The 24,618-nt window shown below is 39.2% G+C and overlaps 1 protein-coding gene across 6 annotated transcripts in view; it reads right to left on the bottom strand.

Annotated features, from left to right (window-relative positions):
• CPEB3 (cytoplasmic polyadenylation element binding protein 3) overlaps window positions 1–24,618 on the bottom strand; it is a 229,460-nt gene that overhangs the window by 46,107 nt on the left and 158,735 nt on the right. For all 6 annotated transcript variants that reach the window (XM_027839883.1, XM_027839884.1, XM_027839882.1 and 3 more), the window contains one exon: window positions 5,759–5,877. In XM_027839883.1, coding sequence (XP_027695684.1) covers window positions 5,759–5,877 — 119 coding nt within the window. The remainder of the gene's footprint in view (window positions 1–5,758; window positions 5,878–24,618) is intronic.

A 24,618-nucleotide genomic window follows, 5' to 3' on the forward strand; every position in this document is an offset into this window, starting at 1 on the left:
AATATTTGCTGTGTTTGTTTTGTTTAGTCATTTTTCAGTTATATCCGACTCTTTGTGACCACTTTTGGGGTTTTCTTGGCAAAAATACTGGAGTGGTTTACGATTTCCTTCTCCATCTTTTTTTTTTTCCTTCTCATTTTACAGATGAGGAAACTGAGGCAACCAGGGTTAAGTGACTTGCCCAGGGTTACACAACCTACAAGTATCTGAGGCTGTATTTGAACTCAGCTCTTCCTGACTCCTGGCCCAGTGCTCTATCCACTGAGCCATCTAGCTGCTCCATAATAATTTCTATGCCACATGGTAATTAAGTATAAAATTAATATTAATAACAATAGTAATAGCTAGCATTTATATAGTGCTATAGGGTTTGCAAAGAACTTTACAAATATTATTTCATTTGATCCGACAACTTTGAGAACAGGAAATTATCCTCATTTTACTGCTGAGGAACATTAAGCATGCAGAGGTTAAGTGACTTGCCCAGGATCACACAACTAATAAGTATCTAAGGAGGCATTTGAACTCAGGTCTTGAGTCATGGTCCAGCACTCTATCCACTGCAACACCTAGCTGCCTTTATAAAGTACTTTATAGAAATTAGTAATAATAGAATTTATTATTGGAAGGATATGTGGCTACCATCTAGCACAACCTCTTCATTTTACACACGAGGCTTAGAAATTGTGACCTACCCATGGTCATGGTCAAAATTTTGCACATTTTATAAACTAAAGGGACTGAACTGTTCAAAATCACAGAGGTAGTAAGTAGCCAAAGCTAAGATCAAACCCATCTCTTCCCAAATCCAAGCTTTTCTCACTTCATAACAACTGCCTAAGTTACTGTACCTTGAACAGCATTAATGTACACTGCCGAAAAAAATATTTATGGGTACAGTTATGGGGAGAGGAAAGGGAAATGGGAATCAGTTCTGATCCCCTTCCGAAGACCCAAGAGATCTATCCTAGAAGGAGTCCAGTGACCAGACTCACTCTCTCTCTTCACACTCGTTCTCTCTCTCTCTCTCTCACTTTTTTTGGAAGAAGCTAACCATCGCTCCCAAATTCTTTAAGCTAGGCACCACAGACTCCCCTTTTCCCTTCTCTACCAGCTTCTTGTCCAGAGCCTGCAGGCCAGACTGTGCTAATCGGAGAAGGCTGTTCTACCTTATGCTAAGCCTGGCCCTGGCTCTGGCCCTCCAATGTCCATCCCTGCTTTATCCTCCAGCACCTGAGCAGGGGGTACACCTACCAGCTATTCACACCTGGACAAGTGAAAAAAGCAGAGGCAAAAGGACAATCAATATAAACAAGGATAACCACACTGTGAATAAAGACAACACTAAAAGACAACAGAATGGAGGCCAAAAGGAATGGATGTTAGTATCAAACAATTACAGTTGAAACACACATTGTTCAAACCCAGATCTTGCGTCTCCTCAGTCCAGTTCTCTATCCACTCTGCCATGCTGTCTTTCATCTTTTCCATTAACAATAAATCAGTGATTAAATATAGACGATGACATGTTCTATTAGTTGTAATCATTCTATTCAGAAGATTTGCTTGTTGTAGGGAAATGTATTTTTCTGGTAGGCTTGAGGATTTGGGAGGGGGGGTAGGATCTTGAGACAAAAAGTATGTGGCAAGATAGGTGGTCTCCCCCCTCCAATAGTGGAGGTCACAGCCTTCCATGACTGCCCAACTCTTGTCTAAAAGATGCTGTGTAATGGAAAGGATGCTAGACTCGGAAAGTAAGGAAGACTTGGATTTAATTTCATCTCTGACTAGCTGAATGGCTGGGTCACAAGTTCTGAGCCTCAATTTCTTCACCTGTACAACAGAAATAATACCTCTGATACTTAACTCACAGGCTTGCTGTTAGGATCAAATGAGAATGTGTGTAAAAGACATCATTATTATTATACCTTCCCATAAATCCTCCAAAGGGGCCCCACCAATGCATTAAGGGCCTTTTCTAAATTCTTTGCCATCACCTATATAAAACCATATGACCATTTTTGAAAAGAAAGGCCTAGGTTGTGGACATTCCATGCTGGGAAATGGAAAAACTATAGATGCCAGCATCTTCAATGGGGCTTGAGAGCAGGAAACTTATGAGAAGAAGGGGAGAGAAGCTACCAACCATTCAGATCTTAGTGCTAGGTCTTAGAAAAGCAATCTAATAAAACTAATTCACAGAAAAATAATGGGAATCCTTAAAAAAGAAGGATGTAAAATAATAGAATCAAAGATTCTAGGTATGTATTTGGAAGGAACTTCCCAATTTTTAATAGATATTTTATATTTTAATTTATTTTCAACTAAATTAAATTTATTTTAATATTTTTAATATTTGATATTTTAATAGATTAGGAAGCTGAGGACCATAGAATCTAAAGTGACTTACCCAAGATGCAGATAGAACTAGGACATGAAACTAGGCCTGTTGGCTCTAATTCCAAACTTCTTTCTGCTGCTCCACAGTTAAAGTATAACTGGGTGTGGGGAAGGAAAGAATTAATTAAGTGGACCGCAGTGCCTGGGACATAGATATTTAATAAATGCTTGTTGAACTGACAAGTAATTTTGGAACTTGGAGCATGGACCACTTTGGAGGGTGGCAGTCTTGGTCAGGGCCATAACAGTAGGGAGGGTGCCAAGGATATCAGGACCCTGGAGTGCTGGGACTTGGTGGAAAAGAAATATATGAAACGAAAGAGAAGGGGCACAGAAAAGGAGGTGTGGCTCCAAAATTTTTTGCTGGAGCCAGCCTTGTATCTCATCCTCTCTCTTCTGGCATGTTCACAGAGTAGATGGAAGGCCTAGAACTAAGCAAGCAGGTTTTATGGAGATGGTCAGAAATCCAGGTCTCTAAGATGACCTGAGCACAACAAACCAAAGGTGTACTAGGAAGAGTGGCTTGGGTTGGAAGCAAACAGAGCCAGAGGAGGCTAAAAGTGGTTGTGAGACCAGAGTTAAGAGCAATAAGGAAGGAAGGTGTGGGGCCAGTGGGCTTGGAATCCACATCTGGGTCACATGAAGACTTACAAGCAGGTGAATAGAGTTGTGGTAGACCGGAGTTGTAACGGTTTGAAAACAATCACGCCGTCCACCAAAAATTTCATTCAGCTAGTTTGTGTGGTAAGTTCTGGGTGTGAAGACATGGATATAGCTCACAACCCACACCAGTTACACTCAAGTCCACAGGACTGCAATGTAAAGACTTTATTAAGGTCTGGAACAGTAAAATACAAAACATAAATTGAAGGATACACACGTGCTATATTATTTCTACAACAGAAAATTCCACTAGTCATAAGGTCATAGATGCAGAGATGGAAGGGACTCCAGAGGCTCCCAACTGTCCCATTTTACTAAAAAGGAAACTGAGGCCCAAGGAGGTTATGTGACTTGCCCATGGGCACAGCGATAGAAAGTAGCCAAGGACAGTTGAACCCAGGCAGCATTTGAACCCATGTCCTCTGACTTCAAAGTTAGCCTGTTTTCCTCTGTACTATACTGTCTCCCATCATTTCCGAGAATCCTTAAAGCCAAGGGTATTAGGTCTGTTTGTAATAAAGACAGTCTTTACTAATCATGTGCCAATGGCAGCACCCTTTCAATCTCCTGCAAAAAAAGGCCACACTTTCTGACAGTATCACTGCATTGCCCAGGCTTCCTAATAGAATTTGCCATACGACACACTGCCACACTTAATGCTAAGAACAGCAATTCACATTGCTCTAAAACGTCAAAGTTTGCAAAGCACTTTCTTCACAACAGTCTTTGAGGTCGGTAGCACAAGGATTATTATTATCATTCCCATTTTGCAGATAAGGAAACTGAGACTTGGAGAGTTAAGTGACTTGTCCATGGCCATATAGGTGATAAATATTGGGGCAGGACAGGAACCCAGGTAGTCTTGATTCCAAGTCTGATGCTCTATCCATTGTACCAAGCAGTCTTTCATATAAGTCACTGGTTCAGCTATGTTTCTGTTGTCTTAGCCAGATGTCCCCCTCACAAGTATCTTCTCCATAGGCTCAAAGAAGCAATTTTCACATTCAACACTGTCTTATGGTCTTGTCCATGTTCCTCTCTTGCTGATGAGTCAGGCCTGTATTCCACCTCATGCCCACAGACACTGTATCACATGGGCGATGGAAAGGAGGGGGGTAATTTTTGAGGGCAGACAACCTAAAATATTGACTTCTGACACTCTGCATTTGTGTTCACTTACTCCAACCAAACACTAGCTGACATGAAATCATCTTCCCTGTTACAGACCTAGAGGTAACCCAAACCAGTTCCTGACCATTTCAGCATTTTGCTGAAACCCTCAGAATCTTCCAGACACATCCTGAAGTCTTTAGCACTCCGTTCAGATGAGAGATAGCAGATACAACCTCCTTCCTTGCCTCTCCATTTCATGACCCTAGACCATACTCTTTCCCTGACTCCAAAACTTAGAACTCCCCAATCAATCCCAAACTGCATTCCTGTCCCCTTGTCCCCAACCTCTACTCCACAAACAATTTCACCAAGCCTTGTTCCACCCTTTTAGCCCTTTGATGCTATCTTGGCACCTAGCTAATTGTCCACAGTATTCAAGCAAGGTACACCATCCTTAAACTGCCTCAACGACTCTGCTTCTTCCGGATTCTCCCATAGGGACTATAAGCTTCCTGGATTTTAATGCTGTTGTTCTCCAAGCCAGTTTCCCAGCCAATGATGGCCATGTAGCATTTATCTACTGACCCCTCCTCCCCTAAAGCCTGCTGTCTGATGCCATCACCCTTGGAGGCCTACATGCCTTACCCTCTGCTACAAAGGCCCTCAAACCAGTTGACCCAGATAATCTAGCATCCTTGAATCCCCTGCCTATTCTCTCAGATCAGTCCACCCTTCTGGACAGGCCCTCCCTATATTAAAAATATCCCACTCCTGGTTGCTTGCCTTCAAACTGTGCCCCTGTACCATCATTCCTTAACTTTGTCATGGAATAACCAATTTCAATTCTCCTCAATTCCCTTCCCCTCTTACAACTATACCTGCTCTACAACTCCTTCCTTGACTGGAGGAAGTTTCCTCTCCTAACAGCTGTCTTTCTCTCCCCCTCTAGCCAAGGCAACCACAAACACCTAGTCACAGACTTTGAATGTGACAGCACCCATATCTATACTCAAATGCACCACCTCCTGGTTTTTACGACTTCTCTAGGTGTTAAGTCCTCAAAAAGTCTCACCAGTGTCAGAAAGCATGACGCTGATCAATACTGATATTATATGTCTAATATCCTGAGCTTCTAGAAGGTAAGGACTAGGTCTACATAACCGACTTTGGATAAAATATACAACAGTGCCCTGCATATATAAGCATATAAATGCTGATGATTATGATCAGAATTTTTTAATTCTGCTCTGATCCAATACAGAAGACAGTTGCCAAGAATGCTGAAGATCACTATTACTTCAATCTAGATTTTAACATCAATTACCTCACCAGAGTCCTAAAATAAGAGTCCACGGCACATCTATTTATAGAGTGAGAGAGATCTGAAGGTAGCAGAAAATCCCAAATAATTTGCCATTAGCTTTTCGACACCAAAGCCAAAATTCTGCTGCATGCAAATGTTATCCTGGGTAAGAGGATCCCAGTACCAAGTGATACCGTTACAAGGAGGAGGGAAGCATCCATTCCGGGTCCACATTCACTCTGGACCGAACAAAAGAACAGCTAGTTAGAGGTTACTTACCGGTTTATCTTTTATGGTTGGACTTGACACACATAGGTAAAGTTTACTATCTTCTTCTAGACAGGCATCTATCAAAGCTTGTACTGAGCTTTCCTCCTGGAACAGCAGAAAGGCATAGCCTTGGAGAGAAATAAAACAAAAAGGAGAGAGAGAAACAGGAAATCAGCAAATTAATCTAAGAAAATAAAATTTTAATTTTAACCTCCTTAGCAAAATCTAAGAATCATCAATCAGATAGAGACCTCAAAGTTTGCAACAAATGTTTCACTAAATTGATCTCGTGGATGCTGTCCTTGGCCAGCACTGGACATTATCTAGCTAGTAACCAACACCTCCTGGCCTCCCAGGATTCACTCAGCTCCAGGGTTCCAAAGCTCCTTTGGTGCTTATTCCTTACTTTGCTTTCTTCCCCTAAGGCCCCTACAAGTGCACAAGTGAAAAAACTCATCGTTTATTGCTGACAGATGGGGTCACAGTGTCTATCAATTACGCTCAATATTTGCTCTTTGTTAGGGCCAGGAGTGGGTTATATTGGGAAATAGCTGATGTTAAAAGGAAAAGGTACCAATATTTTTTTTCCAAGAAACTAAAAAATGGCCATTGCCACTCATGGCTTCTTTTCCCTACTGATTCTTAATGGTGGGAAGTGCCTAAACAGACATTCTCCAAGTAGACCAAGACAACTGTGGGCTTGTGAGGGAGATAGGGAGCTTAGTGCTAAAGCAGAACTCTCCCCTCTGACCTTCCCTGCACGAAATTTCTAGGTAGGCAAAGTGACCACAATCTGAGAGACCTTCTCTAAAAGAATAAAAAGATATACTCACTGGGGAAAGCTTCTCATTGTCTTCCTATTACCTTCCTTACTGATAGTGTATGTACATATTGAGATCAATCCACTAATACACAGACCCCTTTGTAATGATGGTCTAAGAATAAGTATGCCCCCAGATCTCAAACTTGCACAAGAAGGTTCTCAGATGGGAACAAGGCTATAAAAATGACTAATTCACTGTTTCCTTTATTAAATGTGTCAATTTTTCCCCGCTTGAGTACAATTTTCCCCCCTTTTATAATCCTTTGGATTATAAATCTTTCAAGGAGAAGGACCGAGTTCTACAGGTCTCTGCAAACAATAGGCCTTCAAATAAATGTGATAATACCACCCACACAACACACTCAAACCATCAACATATTTTGTGTGTGTGTGTGTGTACAGATACATAAATTGCATGTAAATTTAATATATAAATATCATTAACTTATACATGCTGGTCTAGATTGACTAAAGTCTGATCTGTAGGTTTTAAAAAATTAATTACTTTCAGGTGCACAAATTCATAGTCTGATGATACAAGAATGATGGATAATTAACATATAAATAGCTTTTATGTTGACAGAGTTTCTAAAAAATTTGAGGGCACTTATGAGTTATTTATTTTTTAAGGTTTTCAACTAATCTCCAATTCCTCCACCTTGCAGAATTATTAATTTGGTCTGTGATGGCTTGTTAGCACTATTACCTTGTATTCCTTAATTTCCCTACTTCAGAGTAGAAATAAAATTCTCCTCAACATGTACAAAAATATTTGTAGCAGCTCTTTTTGTGGTATCAAAGAATGGGAAATTAAGGGGATGTCCATCAATTGGGGAATGGTGAACAAGCTGTGGTATATTAATGTAATGGAATACAATTGTTCCATAAGAAATGACGAGAAGGTAGATTTCAGAAAAACCTGGAAAGACTGACATGAACTGATGCTGAGTGAAGCGAGCAGAACCAGAACATTGTACGTACGCAGTAAGAGCAACATTGTGTGATGACCCACTTTGATACATTTAATTCTTCTCAGCAATGCAATGATCTAAGACAATTCCAAAAGACTCATGAAGGAAAATGCTATCCATACCCAGCGAACAAACTATTGAGTCTGAATGCAGATCAAAGCATACTATTTTCTCTCTCTCTTTTTTCTTTCTTGTGCTTTTTCCCTTTTGTTCTGATTTTTCTTTTACATGATGACTAATGTAGAAATATGTTTAATATGATCATACATGTATAGCCTATATCTGATTGCATGCTGTCTTGGGGAGGGAAGAGGCAAGGGAAGAAGAAAAATTTAGAACTCAAAATCTTATAAAAGTGAATATTGAAAACTAAAAATAAAGAAATTAATTTAATTTAAAAAAAAGAAATAAAAGTCTCCCTGCAGCAGTTCCTTGCTTTTGATCCTTGGACTCATTGGAAGAGGTGAGGAAACTGAATCATGTCTCACATACGTATGTATTACTATCCTTCTAACGTATGTAGAAGCTGTTGTGATTCATGAAATAGAAATTCATTTACAAGCAATACTGAAACCAGCAGTGACTTCAGAAGATGGATGGTGAAGAATGCCTCGTCTCCCAGAGATATAGCAGACAATAGGTATAGAATAGGGAATACACAATCAGACATAGCCAATGTGCCCATTTGTTTTGCTTAACTGTACTTCCATGTTTCATGGGAGAGTTATGCAGTGGAGGTGGATGGTCTCTGGAAAGTGGCAATGATGTAAAAAAAAAAAAAGCATTTATAGAACATTTATTTTAAAAGACAATACTGAATAGTAACTATTAGTTATCATATATTTTCCCAATAGAAACTAAAAATTTTGGTGGGATTTGTGTAATTTTGATGCTAAAATGGGGTCCTTATAATAAAAAAAACTGAGACTCAACACTGTAGGGTGGTTTTATTAATAATACCCTATTTATTATCACTGATTCTAAGTGCCACCACCCAACTACATTATATCTCTCTCATCTCTCTTCCTCTTATTTCAGTTACATTGAACATCTTTCAATAGGTGATCGGAAGATCACTATTTATATACCCTAAACCTTTTCCCTGAAACATATTTCTTCCTTGTCCCAAACCAATAAACTCTGACCCTTTCTCATCAATTTAACTGCCCCTGAGATGCTAGTTTCTTCACAAAAGCTTCCATGGCTAGGAGAATGACTATTTCCCCTAATCATCTACCCTCCAGAACTCTCCTTTCTCTTAACCAACATATACTGCTTTCTTACCTTGTTGAAAAACCAACTCACTCATTTATACGCATTTATTGACTATTCATTAAATGGGTTATATGGTATCAAAATATGTAACACCAAACTACTTGAAACAAAGCAGTATGTGTGTTTAAATCACTTTTTTATACTTCCTGGCAAGCTCCTTTCTAAGGGCTTCCTAAGAACCTCAAGTTTTTTACTTTTACCTAAGTGCTTCTGATATGGATACATAAAAATACATACACACACTCACACACACCAGCCCAAAAGAATTCTTGACACACAATTCTGCCTGCTTGGCACAAGAGCAGGGCCAAGCCAGCATGGATAAAACTGAAAGGATAATCATGTTCATGGTAGGTTCCCCCAGAGTGGGACCTTGGTAGCAGGCTCTATCTAGGCTGAGGTCAGGCTAATTCTAATCCTGATGGTGGTACAGCTCTTGTAGACTGAAGAAGACCTTCCACCATTAGATCAGTGGTTTGGAACAGCATTATAGAATAGTAGAAAGAGCCAGTCTCTAGAATCAAAAGACCTGGGACACAGTCCCTGTGACTCATGTGTGAACATGACCAAGTCATCTCACCAACCTGAGCGTTAGTTTTCCTGGATAATGATACTTGTACCACATAGTTTGCATTGGGTTAGTTTTGAGGATAATACATGTAAAATGCTGAAAGGCATGTATAGGATATCCTAAAAGTCACAGTGGTGTTTTAAGCTATAAAATCTTTTCTTGCACTTACCAGGGAGAAACTCTCGCTCAGTTATTCATTTCATGACTTTCAAAGCTTTAAGCTATCTAAGACTTTTGGGACACTATAAATGTGCTAAGGATCATGTAGATATTTTCAGTGGCTTCACAAACCAGGTAGCTTTGGCCACCGAGTGAGGGTCTAAATCTGGCTAACCACCTCACGTTCACGCTGTTGGAAGTGAGGAAAGCCGGGAAAAAGAATGAATGGAACTGGAACCATGTAAAACCTTAACTGCTACTGGAAAAAGAACTCAGACATTTATGAAATGTTTGACCCTGGGGGAGTCATGTCTCTTGGAACTTCCATTTCCTCATCTGTAAAATGAAGTTAAAAATTGTTATTCTACTGACCTCATCAGGTTTTTCAGATGAAAACTTTTTGTAAGCCTTAAGGGGCTAACCCATATGAGCAATTATTGTTATTAGTCACTTCATTGCCAGTTTGACAGTGACACAGACAAAGAAGAGCTGCTCACTGAAGCTGAATACTTGAGATTCACCCCTTGAGAAGGTCTTTTCATTCTCTCCATGCCATCTCCTATCTGATGGTGAGTCATACAGCTCTTCTGGGTTATTAGTATGGGAAAAGACATGAAAGTAAAATGAAATGGAATTGAGTTGGGCAAGGTAAAGAAAAATGACCACCTGCTTTTGCAAGTACAAGTCAGAACTGAAGCTCCTTGGGGAAGGTCAGCCAGCAAGTATTTACTACATGCACGCTATACGTAAAAACCAAGAACTGCAGGGTAACACAAGGCAGGTCTCCATTCTCAAGCACCTTACAATCCTGTTTCCTAGGAAAACATCAATGAATGGTATGGATGTCAATCATTAGAGGAGCTCAGACAAAGGAGAAATCAACAATGCTACAGCCTTAGGCTACATCTAAGATGAAGAAATTTAGAAAGAATAAATGTCAAGTCTTATATTTGAATCCAAAAAATCAGCTTCACAAATAGAAGCTAAAGGAAGGTACGGTTAGAAAGCAGCTTGTCCGAAAAGGCTCTCAGGGCCTGAAATATTGAATGTTTGATATCAGACACAAGTGCAAATGTGGCTGCCAAAAAAAAAAAGGTTAATATGATCATGAGCCTCCCCAAAAGAGTTAAAGTTTTCAGAAATAAGAAGACGACAAGGGGAGGATCACGTTCAGTTCCTGGAAGCTCAGTTTTGGAAAGACGTTGATAAACTGGAAGGCATCCAGAAGAGGACAACCACAACTGAAAACTCAAAAAAACTTGAGTCCATATCACATAAAGATCAATGAAAGAAACTGGAGATGTTTACTTACTCTGGAGGAGAGAAGACTTAGAGTGACATGATAGGTATCTGCAAGTTTGTGAATAGAAAGAGGAATTAAATTTAGTCTCTTTGACCCCAAACGGTCAAAGGCTACTGAGGATCCTTCCCAACTCAAAAATTCAGCGATCAAAACAAGCTTGTTTTTTTTAACCTTTTATTTATTTATTTTTAGTTTTCAACATTCACTTTTACAAGATTTTGAGTTCTAAATTTTTCCCCCTCCTTCCCCTCCATTCTCCCCAAGACAGCATGCAATCTGATATAGGGTCAAGCTTGGTTTTTGATGGAGGTAACATTATGCTGATACATGTGACAGAGAAGAGCCTGAAACCTGATGTAGAAAAGGTCTGTACTGCTCACACAGGCTTCATTTCTTAACAGGATATGAAGCAATGAGAGAGTTTTGATTATTTCTGGAAAGAAGATCCTGGAAATTGGTATAGAGTAGCGGCTGCATTTTGCACTGCCTATTCTGGACAGCACCCTGCCCCAACTCTGTGCCAGTGTCACGGGGCATCAATTGCCTAAGGTGCTTTCCTAAGCAGGGGCAGCAGATCAAAGACCAGCCACTCCGCAGGACTCAGCCAATGGAACAAGAGGGAGCCAGTCAAAAAGGCGAAAAGTATGGGTGCCAGGACCACTGTCAGGGATAGTAAATGGACACATGGCTCTGGACAAATGGGAAGATGGGGAAGGAAGAGGGAAACTGAGACTCAAGCTAAGAAAGTCAAAGATTCAAAATTGCTTGGCTAGGTCTAGCTAGGTGAGTCAGGGATTCAAAAAGCGTGTGTGTGTGTGTGTGTGTGTGTGTGTGTGTGTGTGTGTAAATATATTAAAAAAAAATTAAAATCTTCAATTGCAAAGCAAGAAAGAATAACCCTCAGTTACTTAGCATCCTTTCTTGTAAATGGCATCAAACCATCAAACCTTGGGGAAGCTATTAAAAATTCAGTATGTCTAATTCATGTGGGAATAATAATTCCCTTATCAAAGGGAATATTAAAGACATCTTTGTTATAAAATGCAAATATCACAAGAGAATCAGCCTCATCAAGGTCTCAGCTGGATTTCTGTGAACCTATGGCTTTATAAGGTTATATACAGAGAAGAATTCTTTCACAAAGGTCATGCGTTGGTTGAAAGCAGCAACTTAGATCATCTAGTTCTGGTAGTGCTTCTCAGAGATAGTGATAAACCATTGTATGAAAAAAAGTCCGGCTGAGTTTTATATGTGGCTCCTGATCCTCACTTTGTAGTGATCTTCATCCTGGTAACCTTGTCATTCCTGTATAAGCATCCCTCTCTTACCTCTGCCCAGTTCTCTGACCTCCTGAATCACAAGTCAGCTCTGAGATAATCTCAGACCAATAAGAGAAGGGAAGGTGGAAAAGAATCTGGGCCCTCATTCCAGAATCCGGGCAGCTGTTATTGCTATGTTACTTGGTCTATACACAGAGGGGTAGTCCTAACTCTTCAGGAGGAGCAGAGAATAAACTCAAAAATGTTTAATTGCTATTAAATGAAAAAGGTTGGGAGACATGCCAGATCTCAAACTGTATTATAAAGTGGTAATCATCAAAACAATGTGGTACTGGCTAAGAAAAAGGATGGTGGATCAGTGGAATTGATTAGGCACACAATACATAGTAGTGAATGACCACAGTAATCTACTGTTTGATAAAACTAAAGATCTAAGCTTTTGGGACAAGAACTCACTATTTGACAAAAACTACTGGGAAAACTGGAAAGCAGTTTGGCAGAAACTAGGTACAGATCAACACCTCACACTGTATACCAAGACAAAGTTAAAATAGGTACACAATTTAGACATAAAGGGTGATCCCAGAGGCAAATCGGGGGAACACAGAATAGTAATTTACCAGTCAGATCTATGAATGAGAGAAGAATTTATGTTCAAACAAGACATAGAAAGCATTATGAGATGTAACATAGATGATTTATATTAAATTAAATTAAAAAGCTTTTGCAGAAACAAAACCAATGCAGCATGATGAGAAAGAAAGCAGAAAGCTGGGGGAAATCTTTTTATAGCAAGTATCTCTGACAAAGGCCTCATTTCTCAAATATATAGAGAACTGAGCCAAATTTATAAGATTACAAGTCATTCTCCAATTGATAAATGGTCAAAGGATATGAACAGGCAGTTTTCAGAAGAAATCAAAGCCATATATAGTCATATGAAAAAATGCTCAAAATCACTATTGATTAGAGAAATGCAAATTAAAACAATTCTGAGGTACCACCTCATACCTATCAGATTGACTAATGCAACAGAAAAGAAAAATGATAAATGTTGGAGGGGATGTGGGAAAATTGGGTCACTAATGCATGGTTGGTGGAGTTGTGAACTGGTCCAACCATTCTGGAGAACAATATGAGATTATGCCCAAAGGGCTATAAAATTGTGCATACCCTTTGACCCTGCGATATCACTACCGAGTCTATATCCCAAAGAGACAGAAAAAAAAAATGGGGGGGGAAGGACCTATTTGTACAAAAATATTTCTAGAAGCTCTTTTTGTGGTGGCCAAGAATTGGAAATTGAGGAGATATCCATTAAATGCTGAATAGCTGAATAAATTGTGGTATATGATAGTAATGGAATACTATTGTGCTATAAGAAATGATGAGCAGCCTGATTTCAGAAAAACCTGGAAAGACTTACACGAACTGATGCTGAGTGAAGTGAGCAGAACCAGGTGAACATTGTACATAGTAACAGCAAAACTGTATGTCAAACAACTGTGAATGACTTAGCTATTCTCAGCAATACAATGATCCAAGACAATTCCAAAGGACTCATGATGAAAAATGCTATCTACCTCCAGAGAAAGAACTGATGGGGTCTGAACGCAGATTAAAGCATACTATTTTCCACTTTATTTTTTCGTGGGTTGGTTTTGTTTTGGGGTTTGGTTAGTTTTTTTTTTTTTTGGTCTGTTTTCTTTCATAACATGACTAATACAGAAATATGTTTTATACACATATAACCTATATCAGATTGTTTATCATGTCAGGGAGAGGGGAAAAGAGTAAATTTGGAACTCAAATCTAAAAAAAAGAATGTTAAAAATTGTTTTTAAATGTAATTGGGAATTTTTTTTTTTTTAGGCAATTGGGGTTAAGTGACCTGCCCAGGGTCACACAGCTAGTAAGTGTCAAGTGTTTGGTCTGAGGCCGGATTTGAACTCAGGCCCTCCTGACTGCAGGGCTGGTGCTCTATCCACTGTGCCACCTAGCTGCCCCGGAAAAAATATTTTTAAAAAAGGTTGAGAGACATCTATCAACACAGTAAACACCATTGGAAAAACAATCTTTCAGAGAAGGTTCTTTTTAACTAAGGTATTTCCATGTCCCACAGGATGCCCCACAGGCTTCACTGAGTTGGTCAGGTTGAGAGTCTAAGCATTCAATGAATGATCCTCTGCCAGAATGTTTTCTCTGGTTCCTGGCCATGTAAGTCACATGCTATGATGACACTACGCCATCTGAACTGCAGATAGAGAAAGCACAGCCTAGTACTTTGCTCTATTTTTTGCCCAATGATGAGTTTAACTCCCTTCCTGTTTTAAGCATCCTTACTAGTAAAGCCAACCTCCTGAAGCTTCCAAAGCAGTTATCAACATCCACCAAAAGCAATTGGGAGGAAGAAAAAAAAAAATAGAGGTAATATCATTTATGTTAGAGATCAAATATATAGTGCTTTGGGTTTCTTACAAAGTCCTATAGAAATATGGTGCTTATCTCTACCAACCAGCCAACATGACAAAGAAAACTCAGCATTCTTCTCTTGCTGAATCATTACCCACCCCCAACCCCCAAAGGAGGGAAAAAAAAAAAAAAGCAGGGAGGTGAAGCTTCAGCTCCTTCACCTTCAGATCCTGGGCATAAGAACACTGATTTCTAGAAATGGATAAACAAAACCAAATTCCATTATTAAATTAAATAATGAAAATGTTTCCTCCTTATACAATTTCTTCCCTATAAAATTTTCTTTTACTCTAGTCACATAACCAGAGCAAAAAGGAGTATTGAAGAGGTGGTGTGGTAATGTATTTTAAGTAGGAAGGAGGAACAAGGAAATGAGAGTGGAGAAGTGGGTCAAGGGAAAAAAAGGCTCAGTCAGTCACTGGAATGAGGGAACAAGGAAACAGGCACTGATAGATGCTATCACTATGCACTGGTAAAGCAGGTCCCATGACTTGATAGTGACAAAATTCTTTGTGAGCCACACTTTGCTCCTTTCACAATCATCAATTATACAAAAACATAATAGAGGGGAAAACTTAGGGAAAATTAATAGAAAAAAAACCAATGACCATATTTTGCATAATTTTAACTTTGAATAATGTGAATTCAAATACATGCAACCAGTTCAGGGGATCCATGATTTGCATTAATTGTGACTCGGCTATAGTTCAGGCAACTGGTGATGGGGGCCTGAATTAAGATGGTGGCCTTTGTAGCAGACACACATGAGAGATGTTGATGACATTCTACCTCCACCTTGACAACTGATTATATACTTGGGGAGGGGGTGAGGTAGAGTCAAGAACTAAAGACAAAGGAAGTTCTGAACCTGGGTGAGTGGAAGGAAGGTGATGCCATCAACATAAATAGGGAAGCTCAGAAGAGGGGCAGAGGTTGAGAAAACAAATTATACAAATGGTATGGATTCTGTTGGTAAAAATTCATTATGATTACAATAAAAAGTCTTTATTCTCTTTTTTTTCTTTTTAGGCCATTGGGGTTAAGTGACTTGCCCAGGGTCACACAGCTAGTAAGTGTCAAGTGTTTGCTCTGAGGTCGCATGTGAACTCTGGTCCTCCTGACTTTAGGGCCGGAGCTCTATCCACTGCGCCACCTGGCTGCTCCCAAAAGTCTTTATTCTTAACGGATTCAATTCTCCACTTAGTGTTCAAGAAGGTAAAAACACTGAACCCATTCAATAAAGAAAGGAGAAAACTTTGGTGTACGTCTTGAAGACTGATAGAAAGTTGTTCCTAAAATATTGTCATGTTCCATATCATGGGATCATACATCATAGGATCATAGATTTTGAACCTTAATTAGTTAATCCACACCCTGCTTCCTCCACCTCCATTTTACAGATAGGAAACTGAAGACCAGAGAAGTTATGTGATTTGCCCAAGGTCAGACACACTAAGTGGCAGAGCCAAGATTTGAAACCAGGCCCCTTGACTCCTAATACACTCCCTTTCCACTGTAATATTCTGTGCCTCTTGCTACAAATTCTACCACTCATTATTACTTTGGGAGCTCGGCATTATTGCACTGAGGAGGGGGAGAAGCAAACTTACGATTTCCTTAGTGGGTCAACTCCCAGAATGGAAACTCTCTCTCCACTGACAGAGATCATAGCTAATTTGTCTTGGAAAGTTGCGGAGGGTACTAAATTGGTTAAGAGGTTTGCCCATTGTCATACAGTTTAGCCATTATTTTGATGACAAGGTCCTTACATATTTTTATACCTATATTAAAATAATCCTCAAGTACAAAATTCTTCCATTCCCTTCCACCCCCAATAATAGTAATATTCAGGCACAGCCTACCTACGTTTGATCCCAACCAACAATTCTAGAGTATGATCTTCTGTTCTATGTATCATATTTTGAGGAGCATGTGAAAAAGATGGAGAACATCCAGAGAAGACAACACAGGGTCACAGATTTGGAGCTGAAACAGACCTTATGGGACATCTCATTCAATACCTGTTTTACAAATGAAGACCCTATTGTGAGCACAAGTTAAATCACTTGCCCATGGTCACACAGAGAGAGGGGCAGCAAAGACTTGAAACCAAGCCCTCTCATTCCAGATCCAGTGCTCTTCTATTGTATCAACTTGTGACCAGGATGGTGAAGAACCTCCAGGTTCATGACATGTAAGGAATAATGCAAGTGGAGACACTTAGCCTAGAAAAAAGAAAAGGGGGAGGAGAGTAGAAGATGGGGAGCACTAATAACTGCCTTTGAGCATGTGAAAGGCTATCACCAGGAAACCAAGTAGAAATAGTAATGGGTACAAATTGCAAAGGAACCGATTTCTGCCTTTCTTAACTACTAGTGGTACCTACAGGCAGAATAGGCTGCCTCTGGAAGATAATAGGTCTCACCTCATTAGTGGTTCTTAAAGAAAGGGCAAAAACATTGTTTTACCAAAACATTACTAGCACACTCTAACCAAACTCTACCACAAAGTGGCAAAAATCATTGTTTAAAAACAGGCAGCCAAAACACAAATGAGTCCAAAGGCCATTTATAGTTGCATTTTAAAGAGGTGTCTTTCTTGATCTAGAGCAAGATACTGGTTGCTTAATGGAAAGAAACCTTAGGATAAAATTTTAAAATAAGCAATTTAATATTAATGACATGAGAATAGTGACTAAAACAGAATGTTAGGTTTGGAAGGGAACCAAAGAGTCATCTAGTCCACAGATACCAAACTTAGCCCCTATTTGTCTCAAGCAGCACAAGAATGCTGCCCAAGCCAGACCAAAACGTAGTTGGGAAATGTTTAACAAAATAAAAAACAGTATAATGTGATATAGATACTGTTCATTTTTGTTTGCTAAATTCCTATTTGAGTTTTACTGATCTAGTGCAACTTGACAAAGGCACTTTACAATAGATAACAAGTGACTATTCAGCTTCTGCATAAAGACCTCGAAGGAAGAAAAATTCACTACACATCAAGGCACCACACTTCACTTATGGATACCTCCGTTAGGAAGTCACATTAAGCCTAAATTTTCCTTTGCACAGCTTTCACCCATTACTTCTAATTCTATCCTCTGGGTCTAAGCAGCAATAAGTCTAATCCCTCTTGGACCTGAGGACCCCTCAAACTCAAATGGGTTTTGTCATATATTCCAACATTGACTCAGCTATCTGGTTGATGTACATCAGATTTACAGATATGACTCTGAGAAAAGAATGGAATGTTCTGAAATTATACATGGTTCATTCGTGAAAAAAATTGTTATACTCTATATCTTCTAGTACACTTGTCAATTACATGTCATACAGATGAGGATAGCACTGTGGCGCCTTGCAAAAAAAATTTTTTTTAAAGATATTTTAAAGGATTTAGAGTTGGGAATGTCTTTAAAAATCATCTAGTTCAAACTTTCATTTTACAGATGAGGAAACTGGGGCCCACGGAAATAAACTCAATTGCTTAAGGTCACACAAGTGGTATGTAGCAGATCTGGGAATCAAACACAACTCTTCTGATAACAAACTCAGTGTTCTTTTCACAATACCATACTCCTTGCCCAAGAAGCAGGTTTATTCAAATATGAAAATCATTGTTCTTCCCCAGTTTATATCTGAAGTATGACAACTCAGTTCCTCAGTTCCATGGTTCATATAGCTAATTGGGAGTCTTTCCCCACAAATTAAAGTTAATTGGGGGCAGCTAGGTGGCGCAGTGGATACAGCACCAACCCTGGATTCAGGAGGACCTGAGTTCAAATCCGACCTCAGACCAAACACTCGACACTTACTAGCTGTGTGACCTTGGGCAAGTCACTTAACCCCATTGCCTAGCCAAAAAAGAAAAAGATAAATTAAAGTTAATTGAGTCTGGGGCTAACGTTCCAATGTATGGGATTGATACTGGGCTCCTCATTGTTGTGCTATTTCCATGTTTGCTGTCCTCTGAAATGTTCCTAACTGACTTCTTGAATTAATCTACCTTTTAAAATTTGAATTATTTCCCCATCAGAGGCATTTTTCATTTCAAAATTGGAATTTGTTCCTCAATGAAGTCAAGGAACAATAAAATCACAAATAGAAGCCAAGAGAAGCTTTCTCAGGGTCACAAATAAAAAGGCATGTCTGCCTTTCAAAGCCTCAGGATGACTTTAAGATGGTTTAATATTTTATGCAAATCAATCTTATTGTGACTTCTTTGATGTGGATGTTCCTTCCAATGATGCAGATGGCAATTCATCCATTCCTGCCCATTCTATGGAGATTCCTGTCCATGTCTTCCCCTCTAAGTTCACCAGAAAGGATCAACCCCATATGCTCATCTCCTTCTGACTGTAAAAAGAGTGTTTGGGAGGTCCTAAAATCCAAATATTATATTTAACCTTTCACTATTACATAAGAGAGAATTTGAGTATTTTGAGAAAATAATCAAAGTTTAGACGTAGGCCTAAGAGATGGTGGCAAATCCATTATAAGGAGAAATATCAAGACTGTTACATGGACGAAGCCAATCAAATTTTTGGACAGGTACAAGATTGGGAGAAAACAATGGTGTTACTGCCTGCAAATTTCCCACTTACAGGCTTTAGTTTTTTTAAAAAAGCTTTCTAAGATATAGAAGAAAATATAGGTTTGATGATAAACAATTGGGTTCTGGATTCATTCTTGAAGCTTAACTGATTTTGTTACTAGTGATTTCTTTCAATAGACTTTCTTTCTTTCTTTTTCTTTTTGGAGGCAATCAGGGTTAAGTGACTTGTCCAGGGTTACACAGGTAGTAAGTGTCTAAGGTTAGATTTGAACTCAGGTCCTCCTGATTCTAGACCCTGTGTTCTATCCACTGTGCCACCTAGCTGCCCCTTTCAATAGATTTTCATGTCTATTCTAGCTAATTTACTCATACTTGTTCTAATACCTAATGACAATAGCAAAGGAGATTCAAGCTTGTAAGGACTTATTCTCATCTACCACAGAATTAAGAAAGTGGCTAAATATTATTATTCACCTGTTTCTGGTGAAGTTTAACTCAGTGCAGGATATGCTCCTACAAAAGGAAGGGATAGGACCTTCTGATGGCCAACTCCATCCATGTCAGCCATTCCACAGAACCTGCACTCATTTCATCAATCTTAACCAAAAACCTCCAGTGTATACACTTCACCCTAATCCTTCTAAATTTCTTAAGTATTTTAGACATGAGCACCTTTATTCTAAAAATCTTCTCTGACTTCAGCCTCTTCCTAGAACTTACCTGGTTTGCTTCTCAAGGCCACCCCAACATCTACTTTGGATTCTCAGCAAATACAATTTCTACTGGCTGTGGAGCACCCTAGGGCTCTCACTGTGGTCTCCTACTTTCTCAAAGCACAAATCTTGAACAAAGTGTTCTATTCATAGAACTTAACTGCCATTTGGTATGCTTTCTTTTGGTCAAATATTTGAGCAAAATGCTGTGTGCTGAGATAAAAAAAAATGTAGTCCCTATCCTTGGATAGGTTTTAATCTAGGAGATATTAGATATGCACATCATAACTAATACATGGCAGAATATAATGACTAGCCTAAGAGATACGAACAAATTGACATGAAAGTACAGAGAAAGGAGAGAGCATCTTTGAGTTGGGAGATGATGGTCAAGGAAGGTTTTGTGGAAGAGAGAGCAACAAAGTTGAGTCATAAAAGAATTCTGATAGGTGGAGATGGTGGTGAAGTTATTATAAGGAGAAATAGCATGGCAGTTACATGGAAGAAGCACAAATCTGCAAATCTCTGAGTTCTGTGATTCAGTATGATTCATCTATTTGGCTACATATACATGGAATCAAGTCTGAAAAATGTAAAAAAAAAAAAACTTTTGGGGGCGCTACACAACTAAGATATTTTGGAAGACTCAAGAAAACATTTCGATGGACAGATCCACCTATGAGTTGAAATTGGGCTGCTACATGTTACATGTTAAACTGCACTTAACCAGCCAAAGGACTCAATCTCAAATAGAATACACAGATTAAACCAAATTGGCTATCAACATGGTTGAATCCTTCAATTTCCACAAAAACGTCTTCAGCCTCTTGAAGACCACGAAACCAACAATCTTTCCCTCCACTTTCAATTTTTTTTTGCTGTTATATAGATGAAGCATGTGTCTTATAAGACCATTCAAATGCAATGTGCTTTCTGAAATTCCTATTGAATGTGGCAGGTTCATCTTCCATCCACGATACACCTGTACTCTGCTGCTTCATCCAAGAGGGTCAAAGCCATTTTATTTTTATCTCAAGCAAAATAAATAAATAAATAAATCTTAGAGTACTTTCTGACTCAGTGCTTTTCTAAATATAACATATTTAATCTTACTGGCAAATTCTGTCCCCCCACCTCCAATTCCCCAATGCTTCCTTCCTGTACCTTTTCCTCCCTTTTTGCTTCCTTCTCCATTTTTCTCCCTTGCTCTCATTGCAACATGGAAATGATCCTGGAATCCTGAGTTACAGTACACATGCCCCTGGACCAAAGCAAGAAGACTTTGAGTATGGCCTAACTCAATTTGCAGAGGATCATCACCAGAAGGTTAATTGACAGCAAGAAAAAGAAAATGTGAGGCAACAGCAACTCACAAAGACCATCTTAATAAGACGTGGAGGCATCTTGTGATCCACACCAAAGGAAGGAATGAACTACCCGCATGAGCCACAAATCATCTGAAGAATTAAAGTAGGGTGACTAGTCACTTGTATTACTACCTAATTTCTTTTCCTCTGCTAGACATGTTCATTTTCCCATTCTTCTAAGGGCTGCTTCCAAGAGTTATTCTCTCCATCACTATGTTCTTTTCTGCAGATATTCAGTTATGACCAAGATACTCAACCCTTACTTTAAAAACCATTAATCAGACCAATCAAGCTTGAAGCAAGAGCAGATTAGATGACATCTTAGGTTCCTCTCAATTCCTACTTTAGAATCCTCCCCTCAATTTGCTTTCCTGATCGCTCTAGCTGGCTGGCTTCTTTAATGTCTTAGGGACAAAAATATGTCTGCTACTCAGCCTTCTCCCAGATCTCACTCAATTAATAAAACACTTTCCTCAGCCCAGCTTGGCAAGTTCATAAAGCCTTCCCTGATTATAAATAATACAGGGAGAAGGGGCCAGAGGGAAGTATTCCCAAGGTTTCTTGCACTCAGGATACTATAATACACATCTAGCTTTTTACTATTTCTCCCCCACTTGTCTCCACATATTTTGTACTAGCCTCTCAGATTATACATTATAGAAGCACAGAACATTAGAGCTGGAAGGGATTTGAGAGATAATCTACTCTACCCCTCTCATATGACAGATGAGGAAAGTGAGACTCAGGCAAAGTGCCTGAGCCCCCAAATCTACTCTTCTTTCCACCTCACAATGCTGTCTGTCAATGCCTAACTAGAGAAACTGAATCTCTTTCCATTGCTCCTTCTGGCAATGAACAGTGCCAAGTGACCAGAGGTAATTAATAAGCAATTAACTGGAGGGAAATAACTCTCTGAAGCAAAATTATATCAGTTACAACACTTTTTCTGTAGTTTTATGGGTAAAACCTTTGAGAAGCAAAGCTACAGTGAAATGGAGTATTTTAAGGATGTGTGGACAGGTGGTTCAGATCCCACCAGTGAGTGAAGATTTGCCAAACATTCAGGGCACATGTGACTAGTGAGCGGGTGCCATCATCTTCTATGGAGAAGATGCAAATTCAACATAAGCTACTTGCATCTTGCAAGTAGTTAAGAAAAGCAGAGATTAAAATCATTCTGCTTCACAATTTGACTTGATTAGTTTGCATAATCTCTTGAGGGAAAAAGCCTTGGAGTTATTGCTTAAAACATCTGATTTCTACTTGAGCTATTCTGGAAAAGAAAAATAACTTACTCTGAAAGCTTCACTTCCTTCAGATATTCTTAAAGTCAGATTTAAAGAATGGCTTTAAGGAAACAGTAAAAGGAATGTTCCCATTACCTTCTTCTGTGTAACAAAACTGATTTATTTGGTGGTCCTTCTCTTCTCCCTGATCTTGGGTAGTTTATTACAAAGAACACTAGCCTGGGGACCATGACCCAGCGATACATAACAAAATACTGTGTACTTTGCAACCTAGGCTCTACGGGACTTCATCTCTGTCTCAGTTTCCTCATCCTTACTACTAAGAGATTGGATTCAGAATTAGGACTCACATTGATATTATCGTTTATGGTTTAAAAAGCCCTTTTAACCAGACCTATGGTTTCTTCCGTGTAGGGAACTCCTAGGGAGAAACTTCCCCCTTAATACAGACTTGCACCTATTCTCCAACTTAGCTTCAGTGATCTGTCTGAGGCACTGAAGTTAAATGTTTTGCCCACAAAGGGTCACAGAGTCATTAAAAGTCAAAAAGTGGGACTTCAACTCAGATATTCATTCTGCCTACATCCCTGTTTTACAGATGAAGAAACTGAAACACAGAGAGTGTAAGCCATGTGTCCAAAGTTACACTGGTATAATAAAGATCTTGGGATGTGTCCCTGGTTCCCATGTCTCCAAATGTAGTGTTTTTTCCACAATACCTCAGATGCCTCTGGAGGTGGTAAAAAGTGAGTTCCAGCTCTAACGTTCTATAATTATGTGTATTAATAAGTTTTTGGGGGACAAAACAGTGATTTTATTACTGTAAGGAACTTATGGTGAGGAAATCCCTTTTTACCAAGGAACAACTGTAACTATCTTACATTTTATATAATCAGGGGCACTTAATGGGTAAGTGACAGTCATACCACTCATATGTGGCAGAAGGGGGATTTTAATCTCTGTCTTCCTGACTGAGGATGGCTCTCTGTTCAGTACACAGTTCAATCTCTCCTACACCGCTACGTGGTCAATTAGTTCAATTACTTAAGACTACAGCGTTAGTGTGGTTTGAGTCGATGTCATTTTTCTTCTTCTCTGTAGCCACATATATAAACACCTGCATTTCCATGCCTTTGTGAATTGGCATAATTATCTTCTACATAGGAAATCCAAATGCACAAGGTGAACTAGGCAAGAGAGAGGCTGGATCAGAGAATATGCATTAACTCTATTGGAAAAACTAAAAGGCACATACTGTACACACGGTCCTAAGTGTTATTACATATGTGTAATATGTATTATTATGTTTATTAATTGATCTCCCCCATTACCTTATATGTAATCTGAATTTGCTTATATGTGTACATGTTGTTTCCCCTGATAGAAGAGAAGCTCTTGAAAGCCCAAACTGATTTCTTGCCTTCATATCCTCAGCACTTAACATAGTGTCAGGCACACAAAATGTTTGTTGTTTGACTGCTGTTTGCCATCTCCAATAAACAATGAAGGAGGAAAGTCAGGGAACTAATAGGCTATGGGACCAAGAAGATTCAAGAATGAATAGGAAAATGTCATACCCCCCAGGAAAAAAACTGAGGCTCAAAAGTCACATTTGACAATTCGTGAAGCCAGAGAACAGAGAATCACAGACATACAGCTGGAAGGGGACTTAAAAGTCATCTGGCCCATCCTCCAAATTTTACAGATAAGAAAACTGAGGCAGGGCGAGGCAAAATGATTTGATTAAAATCACACAGGCAGTAAGTAGAAGAACTCGGATTTGAACTGATTCCACGTTTTGCACACTTTCCATTGTACTACACTGTTTCTTGCTGTCCAGGTGAACCGCTCACTCCCATTATGTGAGAAGGGCCAGTTAAGACTTGGATCCCTGGCCCGCACCAGATCCTCCGACGTTCTCACAACACATGGGTAGGATAGATTATTACAAAGAAGAAAATACCAAAGGACACTTCCTGATGATGAGACAGCACAAATGACCAGGAAGTGCCGCAAATAACATCAACTTGTTTATTTCTTGATATCGATCAGCCTTGCAAAAATACCAAAATAATTCACCTGCTCACAATTTATTTCAAACTGATTCTTCTTTCCCACGGATGATACTCAT

This window comes from Vombatus ursinus, unplaced genomic scaffold, assembly GCF_900497805.2.
Source record: "Vombatus ursinus unplaced genomic scaffold, bare-nosed wombat genome assembly UNPS02014833.1, whole genome shotgun sequence".
Taxonomy (NCBI): Eukaryota; Metazoa; Chordata; class Mammalia; order Diprotodontia; family Vombatidae; genus Vombatus; species Vombatus ursinus.